Consider the following 17356-nt stretch of genomic DNA (forward strand, 5'->3'; position numbering starts at 1 on the left):
CCAACATTATTTTGTTCAATTATATTCATTGTTAAGTTCATATATGTATCAGATTATCATAAATTTTGATATCAACATTTATTTCTGATGATATTAATTTCTGAAGCAACTGGAAAAAGATCTTGCATAATGAAAATGAATTACTACAATGTAGGTATTTTTTTTATAGAACTACTGGTGTTATTTCGTTTAAAAATATATAAACCCCTTACTGCCAAAGTAATATAAAGAGTTTGTTTTACATTTTTTTTTACCATGATCAAATGAGATGTACGCACAATTTGAATCATGTTTTTGTGCCATAAATATTTTTTCAAACGAAGTCAATTATAAACCTGAAAATCATGTGGTATAATAAAACCTTTAAAAAAATCATAAAAAAAACTACTTTGTATGGTTTGAGAGGTGCTCAAAAAATAAGTAAAACAAACACGAGAAGCATGGCTTTAAGGAAATAATAAAAAGCTGAACCATTTTGTTCAAGGGCTGAAACCAGTATGGCTTGTTTTAGAAAAGATATTTGTCATGCAAAACATAATTTCTGCATGATGTTTTCATTTCAAATGTATGGGTCAAACCACACTCTCTCAAACTGATCACAGCGGCAAGTTTAAAAGAATTGTTATTTTGGAGTATGGATTCATTTTACTCACTGTCTAAACATTTTGATGAAAAATACTTCCCATTTAAAAAATCCCTGAAATATTTTTTTGATTTATTGTACTTGATTTATCGTAATTTGAAAAAAAAAATATCATTTTCTTGTAGCTGTATAAATTTTTACATGCAGTCAAGCAGTTGATTGATCTTCACACTTATTTTAACATTTAAAGTCGCTGTCCTATACATTTTTTTGCAAAATATTAATCAGAAACAAGTTCAGAAACAATTTTCAATATATTAATTTTTTTTCGACAATTCCCGGGATTTCCCAGGAAATTGGTTGAAAATTTCCCGTTTCCCGGGAAATTGGACGCTCTAGTTTTTAATTTTAATCGCCTTTTATTGAAAAAAAAAAAAACTAGAATTTTGTAAAATGCCGAAAATAAAATCACACGAACAAAGCCACTTAAATCAAACAAATTAAAAATTTCGTTTTTTTTAATCAGCGAAAAAAATGCTGAGGTTTTATTTTTTTTCAAATTTTTCAAAGAAATTTAATTAAAATACATAAATAATCCTAATAAAATGTAGGTTTGCAAGTTTAAAAAAGCGATATTTTTATGAAATTTTGAAAGGGGAGACATGTCGCAGTGTGGATTCTCCAAACGGATCACATTTTCCAGAATCTTCTGGAAGGGAAGATGCGTGGACATACCGTACCAAACTCTCCCGACCAGCTATGATGTGTTTTTAATGCAAGTTTTCAAGATATTCAGACTACGAAACATCAGACCACAATTTTGCTGAGCAGTGTTCTGCAAGAAACCCAAATCTTCAGAAAAATATACTCGTCGTTGCGTTTCTCGTGTTGTTCCCAGAAATAAGAGAAATAAGAGAGTGGAAACCCTTTCATCCCATTCGTCCGTGTCCGTTTGCCCCTTTTTCCCTGCCGTGCTGTGCGCGCTGTTGTGATCATTCGTTTGTTGCTTGCCTCGTTTGAACTCCTCACTTCGAGGAGAAGAGAAAAAGTACGTTTTATCGTAATTGCATCTGTTTGGTTTTATCTTCTCTCTGTCCCCCTCCCCCATGTAACCTCCCTGATATTCTCACCCCCTCAAAAGACGACACCCACACTGCGCGCGTTGTTTGTTTGCGTCTGTTTGTCTGTGCTGCTTTCTTATCCGCTTTTCACGGGAAATACCGCTCGCCTTCGTGTCACGACGATACCCTCCCCCAGACTGTCAACTCGGGGTGATTAGGGACACCGGCCAGATAGATGTAGCGGAAAGATAGTATTCGCGTTGCTTGTTTTGTGTTTTGTTTCCTCCTTATTTTTCTGTGCGATTTCTTTTGTTGGGATCCCGGATAAAGAGTGAAAAAGTTGTTCTTCCTGGAATTGTTATTTTGTTGCTGTTTTGCTTGCTGTGGGTGTATTTATTGTCACTCGAGTGTGGCGTTTTGGTGTTCTATTTCTGCTACAGTATCAGCCACACACATTAGGACTCACTTCTTCTTATTTCTTCTTTGGTTCTGCTCGTTACGCTAGACTGATCACAACGCCGGTTTAACTATAGAGCCAATAGTTTCAGAGTGAGAGAGAAAATGTGGTCATTATTATTATTATTATTGTTATCACAGTTTAAAAGCAATTGCTCGTAACGATTTTGAATCACTGCAGGGAGAGGGAGAGAGAGAGAAAGACCACCAGAATGAGGGGGCGTTTTATTTAAATGAGCGGTATAATTGCTCATCCGGATCAGTGGCTTTGTGGTAGCTTTTGGAAATGCCAGATATTGGAAATATGTGCTTTTCCTAGAGACGATTATGCAATTCCGATATGGGTGGCAGACATTGTTTAATTTGATCATGTGTGAAAATGCATTTAATTAAAAACTTTAACTTTTATCAGAAATGCTTTATCCCGCTTTAAATCGCTATATGGAAGTTCATGCAACAAGTTCCAAAAAAGATTTTTTTCAGCACGAGTAGTACATTTATCCAAAGAGATCTACCAATCTACCAAATGAGCACAAATTATGTTTTGTAAAACTTTTTTTGTAATTTTGGAAATCTTAACAATAACAACATAATTAAATTACGTTTTTTTTCGTTTTTCTTTGTAATTTTCTTACTTTTCACATCAAATTCGAGTTCTGCGTCCCTATGTTAGTCAAATTTAAATGGTCATTGCCAACTTACTTACCAAATGCATTTTCTCAACATTTCATGAGTGCCATTTTAGACGCCATCTTGGATTTAAAAAATCGATATAACTTCAGAGTAGTTTAGGGGTCATACTCAAGCTCGACAATCATAAATGAGACAGCGAAGAAAAATGTTCTAAAATTCTCCAACTTTTACAAATTCTTGAAATTTTCGACTTTTTTTTTAATTCTCCATTTTCTTTTAAAAATCTACAAATTTTCGAAATGCTTTAAATTCTGTTTTTTAAGTCTCAAAATTTTTAAAAATTTTAATATTTTCGAAATTTCAGTTTTCTTAAAATTTGCATATTCTCCAAATTTTAAAATTTTCAAATTCTCAAATTTTCCAAAATTTAAAAACTTCTCAAAAATCTAAAAGTTCTTAAAATTCTTTAAATTTTCAATATCATTCAAGTTTTCAAATTATCCAGATTTTTCAAATTTTCAATTTCTAAAATTATTTTTTTTTTAATTTTCAAAAGCTTTAATATTTTAATATAATATTTTAATATTTAATATTAATAGCAATAATATTTTTTAATTTTCAGTTTTGTTAAAAATTTTACAGTTCTTAAAATTTTCAAAATACTCAAATTCTTAAAAAAACAAAATCCTCTAAAATTTTAAAATGCCCAAAATTCTTAAAATTCTCCAAATTCTCAACATTTAAAAAATTCTCAAAATTTTCAAAATTCACAAAATTTTTAAAATTCTGAAAACTTTCGAAATGCTCAAAATTATCAAAATTTTTAATTTATTTAAAAATTCTCAAAACTCCAAATTTAAAAAAAAAATCTAAACTCCCAAAATTTTTTGAATTTTTGAAATAACTCAATTCTCAAAATTCTGGAATTTTTCATAACTTTCCAATTTCTCAGAATTCTTCAAAGTCTTACAATTTTCAAAATTCCTTTCGTCGTTTGAGGATAAAAGGAAAAAAAAGAAGTTTCAAAACGGAATTTCAAAAATATTCTTTTGGAAATGAATATTTAAATGAATTCTATCATTAAAATTAAGCGAAAGGTTGATAAACAGCATTGCCGTAAAATCCATGTTAAAGTAAATTGGATTTTTTTTAAAGGTTCACGATTTTTAATTTTTTTCTGATCAAACACTGAGTGATAATAATAAATCATATGTTTACAAAAACGAAACGTTGGTAAATCAACAATTACTAATTCAATTTTTTGTCCAATTTTGTGAATTTTTTTCTATCTTAATTTCTAGATCATTTTTTTCTACTATGTTTTAACACTCAATTTTGCATTTTAGAAACAAAAATCAGGTTAACAAATTCAAGTTCAATCATAAGTTGCAAATCGTTTGCAAAATAAAATAAAAAGGAAATGCTGCAAATTTTATGCTTTTCCAGTTGAGCCAGTTATGAAAAATATTGATTTTGCAGTAATAACTTATGATGAATCGCTCAAATTCGTAGAATAGCATATTGCAGCGCATAAATAATAATAAAAACAACTTCTTCAACGAAACCAAACATGTCAGCATAGTTCAAACCAAAATCAAAAATGAACAATTAAATTAAGCATGAGTAATTTAAAACAGCGTTTGATTTCTTACCCAGATATTTAAAATTACTTGTACAACGTTATCAAACAGTACCTGAGCTTCCTACTGAAAACACTGAGTTTGGATTTAGATTTATTACAAAATTTAGATAACAACTTGACACGTTGAATATACGCAAATCTCTTAATTTAACCAAGAGTTCAAACCAAAACCCTCAAGATATTATCAGAACATTCAAACGCGCCAAGAACACACATTAAATCATCAAATTAATTCCATTTCCCCCCCCCCCCCACCATCTCCATCAAAGAAAAGCTCTCTCGAAATTTCCCGTCCAAACCAAAAGGTGAAAACATGACCCACCCACCTAACCCCCTTTTTCCGGAGGCTTTTCCCGCGAAATCGTTATCACGGATCGCAATCACACTTTTAAGGCGGGGGTGGGCGGATCAGAGCGTCTAAAGACTATCATTTCATTCTGCTGCTGCGTCGAGATGGGTCGAGCCAGATTAGAGTGCGAAAAGGGCGCTCTTTCTCTCTGACTTTGGCTTAGTCAGTCAGCGAGCCGTCGTTGTTGGTGGCGCATAATAACATTACAGCCGCCACCGACGCGCCAATAATTTCTGTTTGTACGCGTGAAACGTTAAACGCAAACCCATTTGGACCACCCTCAAACGACCACCACCATGCGGTCACAGTGGGTTGGGTTTGGGTCATGAAAGCCAACTAAAGTGCGCAAATTGCAGGGGTAACTGAGCAGCTAAGTTTAGCGGTTAAATTTTGTATAGTTTTGTCTTGTAGAGTGCAAATAAAAAGTTTGAGTATAATGCAAGAACAAACTAAAGTGCGCAAATTGCGGGGGTAACCAAGCAGCAAAGTTAAGAGGCTAAATTTGACCAAATCTTTCAACTTTCACCCACAGTGCGAAAATGAAAAGGATGATAATACCGGGCGGGGGAAAACCCACCTACTCCGCACTTATTCCCTGGCACCATGCGTTTGAACTCTCTCGCCGGGCACGAGGATAACACAATAAAGGGATTTGAAATTGATTTTTTACGATCCTTTGAAGTCGCACAAACATCAAATTGTACTTGGCATACGCGTACACATGTATTGGATACCATTGCGCGTTGGCTGGCTGGCTGGTATAAACTGTTGCTTCTCGGGTTATGGAAATTGTTTTCCCCCTTTTTTCCTCACCGTTAACTTTTACTCAAAGAAGAGTGGAAGGTTATGGGGGGCGGGGGGCAGTTTTGTTGGAACAACATAAACTTTTATTAACAAACTCTGGTGAACGCAAACTCGACCAGCAGAGGACCGGGTAAAGGACAACGATCCCTTCCTGGCTTGGTCTCGCCAAACACCAATTATGCGGTGGTACTTTTGAGAGGTCCGATCATTATTATGGGACTGACGAAGAAAAGCTGACGACGAGGGTATCGAGAAATTTGAGCATTTTCAGTTGGATCAGATGTTTGTTGTTCAGATCGATTTGAATACTTGAGATTTGCGACCAGGATTGAATGAAAAAGAAATCATAAACACTAACTTAAGTGCGCAGATTGCAGGGGAAACGAAACAGCTAAGTCAAGTGGGTGCCATTTCTAGAAATTTCACGTAAAACCAAAAATTAAAAACCAATTTGGAAAGTTTACTCCCCAGAATGACAAATTTCCCACTAATCACCAAAAAGTCTGACAAAAACCACACAAGACTCAAAAAAACGCACACAAAGTCGAAACTTTCATTAATTAGGATAGAAGCTTAATTTTCGTCCATTCAGTTCCGCCAATCACTCGCAATAAACGACATCACTCCATTTAGTGCTCTCCTGTTGGTAGGTTGGGGACAATGCTCGGGCAAGGAAACTTTATCTTTTGCTCTAAAAACCCGAACCGAAAAGGCGAAGTTAAATCGCATTAGAAAGGATCATTAATTTTATAGAAATCAAGCAGTTTTTGTTTCCTCCGTCCGTCCCAAAATCATCCATCAGAGAGTGCTGCTGCCAGCTGGGGTAGTTCACAAATTGAACTCTCTGCTGGAAAATCGAGGTATGAGAGGGGAGGTCCGGACATTTCCTCAATCGCACACCAATTTCCATCCGGTTTTGTTTCCTGAATGGCCAAGGGGAGTGAGAGGCCGACTATTACGGGCCATTATTCGTCTTCGAAGCTGACGGCAATGGGGGTTCGGGGTTGTTGGAACTTTTCAAATGATCGTTTCGAAGGGTCCTCCAGACCGTGTGGAGTGCCTGTTGAATGTCAATGAAGTGGGTGTCTTCCTTTGTAATACTACACGAGTCTGTATACGTGTTCGACATCGCGCGAGGGGTGAACCGATTGGAGGGTGATTTGATGGACGGACTTAAAATTACCTTCGGCTAGTGGTTAATGCAAGATGGGCTAATGTAGAAATGCAAGAAATTTGATATGAGTCATCGTCATGCAAAACATAAATTTTACTAGATTTAATCTCAAATACTCGCTCTTAAATTTTCAATATTCACCCTAAAATCTCTTGTTTTTAAATCTTCAATGTCAAGTTCGATTCATGATCTTCTATCTTTGAAAACAATCTTTATTTTTCAACGGCAAAATGATTTTTTTGGAGAATTTTCATATTCTTGTAACCTACAACCGTAAATTTCAAACATTAATTTCAAAGCTAAATACATCTAGCTTAAAAATCAATCTAATAATCTTGAGCCGGCTACGAAATTATTGTAAAGTATAATCAGTATCATATCTGTTTCTACGGGGTTTCAAGACGAAAACTAGGCCAAAAAAAGTAAAAAAGGTAAAACAACTTTTAAAAAATTTGATGAAAAAAAAAACAGAACGACAACAAATAATGTTTGATCATTATTTCTCTAAAATTATTATTCTACTGTAAATCAAAGTTTCGCACAATTTAACCTATCTCTTTGTTAACTATTTGAACTTGTATTAAAATTTGTGCTAAATAATTAAAATTTCATGTTATCTGTTTCAAACATAACAGTTTGAGATTACGATCCTAGATTTGCTTCTAATTGTCATGGTTTTGAGTTGCAGCATTTTAACCCTCTACAACCTAACCCCGCCTTTAGACGGGCTTCGATCTAAAAAATCGCCAAAAATCAAATTTCTAACCGATTTTTGATCTTCAAAAAGCATTGGAAAAAAGAAATCTTAAAATTTTAGAAAATTTCAGGGTTGGAAGTTTAACTTGTTTTATGTGACTTTGCCAATGTTTTTAAAAATTTCATTTTTTTAGGGGTCAACCTTGGCTGTGTTTTTTACTAACATTTCCTATATTTTCAGTAAAAAGAAGTATGCAGTAATTTTTGTAGTGTCCCAGGCTAAGCCTTTACGCATTTTTTTGCAATTTAAATGATGATGGTGTCATTCTATAGCAGAAAATGTGAAAAACATGCAAAAAATTGAAAAAGTGACTGTAAAAACGTGAAAAAATTAGATAGGCAAAATGTAATTATATTAGACGGTAGAATAGGCCAAATACTACCAAAAACAAACATAAACTAAACATGATAAATGCAAATTAAAATACTAAAAATTAAACAAGAAAAACATAAAACAAGAGAAGTAAAGTTTTTCGTAGAACAAAAGTTGCTCAAAATGACCTCCTGAACACGGGAAAAATAAATATTTTCGAAAAAAAAATTTGGGCAGTAGAGGGTTAAAAAAAGCTTATTTATAGCCGATATGCAATAGTATTTTTTTCAATCTTAATTGTTTAACAAAAAAAATATTTGGTCAAGTTAAGAAACATGAAATATTTATATTTGTATGCAATTTTTTGAAACATTTCAATCAAAAGTGATTTTTCAAGAGGGCTTAGCTCGAATTAATAACCAATTGGTGCATATCTGTACACGGATTTGGATTTGACGCCCAGAATGAACTAAAGAATCTTGAAATAGGTTTTTCTGTTAAAATGTGACGGGGTCATTCATAAAGCACGTAAACAAATTAAAGTAGAGCATGGGTCAGCTTCATGCAAAAAAAAACAAAAATCATTTGTATGGACAATTTTCAACGAGGGTGGAAGGAGGCTCTGAAATTAAAAAAAGAGCCCACGTGGTTTATGAAAGGCCCCACATCAACAAAAGTTCATTAATTTAACACGTGTTATGACCAAATCTCACATTTCCTCATAATTTAATTTCATCAAAACTTGTCACTGTCCAAAATAAGTGATTTTAAAAGGTTTTTCTTGAAACAAAAATTTCATAATCATTTTATTTTCATTGAAAAGAGCAGTAAATTTCACTCCATTTTTTTATATTTAAAATCTAAGTCGAGTTTAAAAATGAGGCCTATTTAGATGACAATACGAAAACTCATTTTTCACAAATTTTAAATTATAAGAGGCTTAGTCTAGCAGTTCGGCTATCAAAAATAAAAAAAAGTTAGATAATTTTGTTAGCTACCTATTCAAAAAAAAAATCGCCGAGATGCTTTTCCTTCATAAAATGGGAATAAATTTGGGAATAAAAATAAATATTTTTCGACAATTTTTACTTAAGAATGCATAAAACTTGAGCAAGGTGCACTTTAACAAAAAAAAACATTTTTAATCATTTTCAATTTAAAATATGGTTTTGCGTCTTAAAAACCTTTTTTTTTTTGTGGCAATATTTAAGATTCATATTTTTCAATCAATGCCGGGTTCGGTGGTTTAGTGGTTAGGCTGGTAGCCTCTGAACCCCAGTATGGCCTGGGTTCAATCCCAGACGGACCCGGTGGCATTTTTCGAGACGAGATTTGCCTGACCACGCCTTCTATCGGATGGGGAAGTAAAACGTCGGTCCATTTGCGTAAAAGAGGTTTTGGGTGACTCACCACACATAACCTTCGGACGCCTAGAAATGAGCAGAAACTTGCAACAGAGACCACAAAAGACCCGGGGGTCGTTAAAGTGGATTACTTTGCTTTTTTTTATTTTTCAATAGTTCCCTTAGGGAAGAACGCGGAAAAAATATTAACCGATTTTAATTCGGGAATTCAATTTTAGGTGAAAGCAAGCAAAATTTAAAATTGGTTAATATTTTTTCCGCGTTCTTCCCTAAGGGAACTATTGAAAAATATGAATCTTAAATATTGCCACAAAAAAAAAAAAAAGTTTTAAGACGCAAAACCATAATTTAAATTAAGAATAATTAGAAATGTTTTTTTTTTTTTGTTAAAGTGCGCCTTGCTCAATTTGTATGCATTCTTAAGTAAAAGTTGTCGAAAAATATTTATTTTTCTTCCCAAATTTATTCCCATTTTATGAAGGAAAAGCATCCTAGCGATTTTTTTTTTTTAATAGGGGAAATATACCCTATCTAATCAAACACCTATCTGCGTTTCCTACAACTTTGCCGAAGTCACCAAATAGATCAGAAAATCCCTTCTTCTTCATGTTTGAAACTTGAATAATTCTTGAATTCAATTCTATGAGACACTCTTGCCATCAGCTTTCCCACCCTTCAACGCTATTTTGCGGTGAAAATTTACCACACAGCAACAGGTGCACATGCTGGTGTGACTGTTGGCACTCTTTTATTTGCACAACCCAAGAAGGGGAGTGGAGTTGGGTAGACAATCAATTTTGCACGTTGTGGAAAGGGTGAGGGGGAGAATAATCAATATCGACAGGTTGAGAATTTGATGAGGTTTTTTTTAATCGTGTGAAAAATGAACATTTGACGCGTCAACCGAGGGGAAGGGGATTGACCTGCGATTAGGGGTTAATTTGAGTGCTTGGAAGACAAAGAAACCTGTTGGATTTGAAATACCATGCGTTCCCACTGGTTGCATTTGAGCCACCAGAAAATTGCTTGAGAATTATTTTATAATCCTCATGAAAGGATGCACAGCATCCAATCTCGAGCGATAAAGCAAAAACCATAAAGCATTCCAAAACAACTATCGTGTCTCCATTCATGGTGGTGGAGCTCGTACGTATGCCTTCAGTCTGGGTTGAACTTGGCAAGATTCCTGTGTACCCGGCAAAAAGGACGACACTGACGACAACGACGACGACAGGGCAGGACAAAAGATAAAAGGAGCACGACGAAGAAGGATGCTTCCAGTCAGTGGCATGGTATGCTATTAGCCAGCTGCAGTGCTGCACCGAGTGAATGCATGTGCATTTTGTTCCGGGTCACTGACTGGCACATCTGCTGCCTGCTGGTTGTGTTTAGAAACTGGTCAGTCCCGGAAGTAACAAAGGGAGCAACCCTTGTAATCACGTCCAAATTGATAACACGTGCTCAAATTTCGGCTTGGGATTAATTAAAAATGCCACCCGAGAGATTTCCTGATTGGGCACATCGTCCCATCAACCAAACGAGCCGTTAAAGAGTTGATCTGTGATGGAAAGTTTGCACATAAATTTACATCGAACCTACCACCCTCCACCCTCAATTGGGTTAACCCATTACCATCGATTTTCCACGTGGTCACGCTTGGCCGGGTTCGCGCGCGCATATTTCAACTTAATCACCCCGCGGCGACCGACCGACGAGATGCCACGGCCAAATTCCGCCCGAAATTAATTTACTCAATTCTGGTAAACTCATGCGTGTGTAATGTTGATTTTCTAGAGTGCGTATTTTTTTCTCTGCGGGTTTGTGGAATGCCTCTGGCGATGAAAATAATTTGCAATTACAGCATCATCGCCACCTTTTGGGTGGCTTCCCGGAATTCCGGAAAACCTCAAATGTTTCTCAAAGGGATCGTAAACAAGCATGGTTGTGGGGTTAATTTAACTTTGTCTTTGCTAACCCAAAATCATCATTTTGAACTTAAATTCTGAACTTAAATTTAATAAAATAAATCTTTCTTGATAAAAAAATCGAACTTCCAAAAACCAAACCAAATTTCAAATTCACCAACTTTTAGATTAATAGTGATTAGTTCAAAGTACCCAAAAGCTCCCCCTCCCCGCTTACCACTGTATAACTTTCCTAATTGATTTTTAATTTGCCACTGCCACTGTTTAATAGTAAAGTTTCCGCGCGCGGAGGAAAATCTCAACATTGTCGACGCATACAGTTTAGTTCCGTTGCAAAAGTTAAACTTTTACGTTCTTGCTAGCGGCGGTGTGACGACGGTGGCGCCACCCCCTCAAAGTTGGGCGACAGAACGAACACAAAACTTTATCTGTCAATCTCGCTCTCTCGTGTGAACACCCTTGACATGTGCGTTTGAGGGCACTGAAAATTTCGGAATCAAGATTTTTTAGTTTAATTTCTTTTCTTTCACAGAACTGTCATAAAATATGATTCAAAATATCCTTTGTCTTCAATACCAACTTCGAAAAAAGTCGATTGGTTAAGCTTTTTCCTAGCATTGATGCTCGGAAGGCACGGCGATGATATTGTGTAAACATAAAAAAATTTAATCACATTTTTAACTTTTGCGAAATTTAATTCGTAATTTTATTATGTACGAAATAAAAGGAAGAATTATAAAAAAATAAAAATAAATTGACATTGAAATTTGTATAAAAAATTTCTAAGTAAGACTGCTACAAATATTTTTTGAAATTTATGTGTTATGACTCTGAAAAAGCAAATTTTATTTAAAAAAAATATTTGTTTACATTTTTAATCCATTGAAAGCATGTACAGTCCAGACTCGATTATCCGGAGGCCTAGGAAAAATTTCTTTAATATTCAGATAAATTTGAATAACGAGAGAAATTATGTTTAATTTTTTAAGAAAAAGATGCATTTAAACTTTTCCGTGTGCCAACTTCTGATTGTACAACTCGAACTTCCCCTGCATCTCTACCTCATCTCGCGCCAGCTCGTGTGTCTCAACTTGTTCACTTCTCGATATGTATCTTGATGATCGTCTAATTAAACTTTATCATTTGGAAAGAGCTATTTTTGGTAGCATGCTTGTCTTTTTCTCTCTCTCTCTCACTCCCTCTTTCTCGGGATGGGGTTTAATTGCTTAAAGATGCGCTCTTCTTGAAGCATTTGGTCCCAATTGTGGTGGCTGGGTGACGTTACCTCAATTAGCAGATGATTGCTTTATTAATGTCTTATAATTTCGTCACCGACTCGTTTCGTTTAATGGATTTAAGCAGCATTTGATGTACTCGCCCCACCCACATCCCCACCTTCTCTCAACATGTCCAACAGCATCTTCTGACTGCTTCTGACTGGGGAGAGAAAAAAAAACTGCTTCCTTCCCGTTTTTTTTTTCACTGTACTGTTCTGATTTTTCCCCCCTTCGAAAGCATATCGGTTAAAAGCTTTTCTGCTTCCTGCTGCCGTCGCCCGAGGCCAGTCTAATCAGTCTAATCGTTTTTTATTTGTGCTCTTCTTTTCTCTCCTGCCACGAACATCCCGGATCTGGACCTGAACCTGGCGATTTTTTGTTTTGTTTCATCCAGTGAGCTGCAAGCGGCCAGCGAAGACTGGATGAGCGAGTACACGGACGGAACGACGACCACGACCACGACGGCGGCGGTGGCGGACATTCGTCGCACCTCGCAGGTCATCGCCGGCAGCCGGACCAGCAGCACCAGCATCGCCAGCGCCGGAGACTACCTGCCGGTGGGCGCGACCGAGCTCATCAAGAAGAGCATCCGGCGCTCCTGGACCATATCAAGTGAGTGGCGATAGAAAAAAGTAAATGCGAAAATCATGTCCTCGATTCGTTGGAAAAGTCTTCAAATGTAGAAAGCTTTTTTTCTGTGTGAACAACCAAGCGTCTCCACTATCTGTTTTCAATGTCCTGAAACAAGAACTTTGGTTCAACCCCCCTTCCAAAGCCAACTATGATGAAGCTAGTTCGTTTGCCTCATCACAATCATTGCCTACTTGCCGGCGTAAACGAACGGCGGCATCAAATTGATTCAAAGGTTTTTCCAACCTCCCCGGTCGTCGATCATCGAACCGTACGGTCCCGGTCCAAATGGCTCCCAGCGTGTCATTTCATTGTCCCCACACGGGCACAATAGTCGAACACCAACCTCCTGCGGCGATGACAAATGTAACATTATCCCGAGGAGGGGGTCGTCGTTTTAATACCATTGTGTGCCGAGCGAGGAATCGATTGACCCAGAAATCGTCATGGCCCCCCCGAAAAAGCTGTAATTCGAGCTAAAACTGTGCGATCCACTTCCGGTGGAATCCGACGAGGTTGGGACGTGTGTGTGTGTATGTGTGCCGGCAGATAATTACAAAGCCGTGTGCAACAACAAGACTGACTGTTTCGTCGCTTCAACATGTGACACGTGGTGAAGTCGTCGTCGTCATTCAACCCTTTTGAATGGGAGCTAAACGTTCGATGCTGGTTGGGGTGATTTGAAACCGGCTGAATCTGCGTTGGGAGGGTTTTCGCCATTTGAAAATCACCCTGCAAAGTGTATTTACATTACGACATTGTGTCTATCAAACTGACGAGTTTTCCTTTCTTTGTTTCCCCCCGGGCCAGATGCAGAGGATGAGAATCGGCAGTGCGGAGGAGGCGGTGGTGGCACAGATCCACAGCAATATTCACATTTACCTCGAAAGCAATCGCAGAGCAGCTATCCATCGCTGGTAAGGTACCCGTACATCAACCCGTGCACCATGGCCGAGTACAGCCAGGAGGACGAGTTCGACAACGAGCTGCAGCCGCCCATGGGCCGTCGGATGCCGCCACGTCAATCCACGCTGCCAAATCCGGACGCCGGAATGTTCTACGGAAGTAACAACAACCTGATGCCACCGTCGTTGTCACCGAACAAGGGCCTCAGCCCGAGTCCACAGTACAGCCCCTACCACACGGACAACGAGAACGACGATGACCCGCAGCATGCGACGTCGCCGATCGCGGCCCGCTACAAAATCCGAAGACAATCAACGCTACCCTGCAGGCCAAACGAGGCGAACCACGAGATCGGCGCCAAGCTGATGTCCACCTCGCCCAACAGTCGGACCAATCTGTACCAACCGTCGACGATGACGACCACGACGACAACGACCGGTCGATCGCCGGACAAGTCGGAACTGGCCGGCGGAGACCAGCCCAGCCCCAGATATCCACCGTTTGTACGTCAGTCGACCTTTCCATCCAACTCCAGTGATCCATTTTTCCTGCAAATTCAGGCTCATTCACAGCAACAGCCTCTGCCCCAACAACCTGGCCAACAGCGCCATCTGCCCACCTCACCCAACCGGATGCTGTTTAACAAGTCCCCTGACCAAGCGGCCCCCGACCAAGAGTCCGCGGAAGTGGCCACGAACCGACCACCCGCAAACCGCTTTCAGATGACCAGGCAAGCCACACTACCCAATCCCGATCAGCACGTGAAACTGCTTCCAACATCCCCACCCAAAAAACAGCAACAACTCTCACCGCACAGCATCAAACGATCCCCGGAATTTGCACGCCAAAACACACTTCCGGCACCCGACAGTATGAACTCGCTCTCGGTGCACCAGCACGGGCCCAAATTTATGCCCATCTCACCACGACAAAAGCAATCTTTTTTATTCCCACAATCCGCACAACCAGCACCACGTCCCTTTCTTTCACAACAGCATTTCCCCACGATGTTGGCCGACGAAGGCCAGACTGTGGTCAACGCGGCCGCCGCGGTCACGCCGGGCAGTGTCAGTATCGGTGGTGCGGGGGCGGGGGCAGTAACGGGTGGTGGCGTCATCAGTGCCCTGGTCGGAACCGGTGGTGCAAGTGGTGGACCTCCGGGAACCGCCGCTGCACATCACCACTCGGCCAAAATGATCAAAGTGCGCAGCCACAGTAACGAAGAGTACAGCCTCAACCGAGCCTTAACCGTCGAAGGACGCCGGCTACTGCCGGAAATCCCAGCGAATCGCTCGCCAAGACTGGTACGTCAAGAACACGTTAGAGAACCATGCTACGACACTTCCGCTGCTAACCCAGACAAACGATCTCCCAAACAGAAAACATTCGCCGAGGCGAAACAAGCCATGATGGACGAATATGGTGGCGGACTAGAGTCCGCCGCCACCTCGTCCACCACGATCAACAACGACTCGACGCTCTTTGACGAGGACGAGGAAGCGTCCTACTACATCAACGAGGACCGGCTGAGGTTGCGCGCCAGCATGGCCCCGGTCAGCACGATCAAAAGTGCCGAAAGCTTCCTCGACGAGGCCGACTTTCCTACTACTTGCAGCAGCGGTGCCGGTGGCGTCTACCCGGTGGACTCGAAAACGGAAAATCGACGGTTGCGGCGGCGAAAGTCGCGGGATCTACCGGTGGAGCCGGAAGCGGTGGCGTCGTCGAACGAGGACGAACCGATAAAGCAGCACCGGAAGCCGGAAACGATGCGGTCCATATCGGAGGATTCGCCCGGCAACAAGACGGTCAAGATGACGCCGCGGCGGTCACTGTCGCACCCGGAAAAGGACACGCAGGTTGGTGTTTATTTGTTTGTTTATGTTAGATTTAACTAGATTTAAATCTTATAATCTAAATTTGAATACTTTTGAAATTTTATGGAATCGACAGAAATGCATTTCTGTTCATTTCATTCGTTATATCTGCGGAGAAGAAATAACACTATAATGTATTAAAATGCCATTATATCAAAGAGAGATGCAGTTCAAGCAACGCATTGTTTATTCATGCAATATTAAATTATTTTTTTGTCTTAAGAGTAACTTTTTTAAAGGGCTAAAATAACAAAATTATCCAAAAAAATGAGGGGCAAAATTTGTTCGAAAAGACTTGTAAAATCTATATATGAGCAATTCCAGCCCAAAACAGGATTTTTTTAGGTACTTTTCTCTCGACCTTCTCCGATTTCAATGAAACTTTGTAGACATGTTATTCTACGCTTATATAAGCCATTTTTGTGAATATGGAGCCAGTTACACTCGATAATGACATTTGAGAAGGGCGTGAGTGTTTTAAATATTTTTGTATTTCGTAATTTAAATATTGCTGTATCTCGAAGCCGTTGCATCGTATCAAAAAGTGGTCAAAGACAAACTTGTAGGAAATTTGACGGGCTTTCCTAAAAAAATACACTGAAAGAAAAAAACACTTCACTTTTATGAAATTTTTATATTTTTAAGTTTAAAAGTCAAATTTGAAGGTGAGCCCACGATTTTTTTTCGTTCAAATTTTTTGTGAAAATAGCCTAAGATGTTACAAAAAGACTCACGGAAAATGCAGGATGGAGCAACTCACCTAATAAAATACCAAAATCATTTACTGAAACTATTTTTTCAAAAGTGCTCTAAACATCAAAATTTTCAAAATCCGAACACGAGAATCGATTTTCCAGACAATTTTACATAAAAGTCTCCATAGCTTATATCTGTAAGCCCATACATCCATTTGAAATGTGGTCAAAGGCAAACTCATGGGAAATTGGACGAGCTTTCCGGTAAAAATGTTTTCGAGACTGAAAAATCAAGTATGTCATATAGAAATTGCGAAAAACCATCAAAAAACCTATTTTTCAACATTTTTATTTTTAAAACCACTGAAACTTTACAAGAATCGGACTTAGGACAATGGTCAATATGGAGACTTTTTTAGGTGAGTTGCTCCATCCTGCATTTTTCGTGAGTCTTTTTGTAACATCTTAGGCTATTTTCACAAAAATTTTGAACGAAAAAAAATCGTGGGTTCACCTTCAAATTTGACTTTTAAACTAAAAAATATAAAAATTTCATAAAAGTGAAGTGTTTTTTTCTTTCAGTGTATTTTTTTAGGAAAGCCCGTCAAATTTCCTTCAAGTTTGTCTTTGACCACTTTTTGATACGATGCAACGGCTTCGAGATACAGTTACGTAAAATAAAATTTTGATCGCAGGAGGCTAAATAAACAAAAAAGTAAAAAATGTCAACAAACGAAAAAAAGGCAAAACGAAGTTTGTCGGGTAAGGCTTGTAGATTATAAATAACTCAGGATATATTTTATAACGCTATATGTATAATGCAACAGAGAGATGTGATGGCGTCCAAGAGTATGGCCATCTTACTTATTTTTTCCGACTCAGTAGCCTGTGAATTCTAAATTAATTTGTTCAAG

General features: G+C 38.3%; 1 protein-coding gene across 7 annotated transcripts in view; it reads left to right on the top strand.

Annotated features, from left to right (window-relative positions):
* Positions 1 to 17356, top strand: part of LOC6032095 — a 148510-nt gene that overhangs the window by 57802 nt on the left and 73352 nt on the right. For 4 of the 7 annotated variants that reach the window (XM_038250268.1, XM_038250293.1, XM_038250273.1 and 1 more), the window contains 2 exons: positions 12732 to 12949; positions 13778 to 15729. In XM_038250268.1, the coding sequence (XP_038106196.1) occupies positions 12732 to 12949; positions 13778 to 15729 (2170 nt within the window). The remainder of the gene's footprint in view (positions 1 to 12731; positions 12950 to 13777; positions 15730 to 17356) is intronic. The other 3 variants (XM_038250289.1, XM_038250279.1, XM_038250285.1) reach the window with 3 other exon arrangements.

Source organism: Culex quinquefasciatus, chromosome 1 (genome assembly GCF_015732765.1).
Source record: "Culex quinquefasciatus strain JHB chromosome 1, VPISU_Cqui_1.0_pri_paternal, whole genome shotgun sequence".
NCBI lineage: Eukaryota > Metazoa > Arthropoda > Insecta > Diptera > Culicidae > Culex > Culex quinquefasciatus.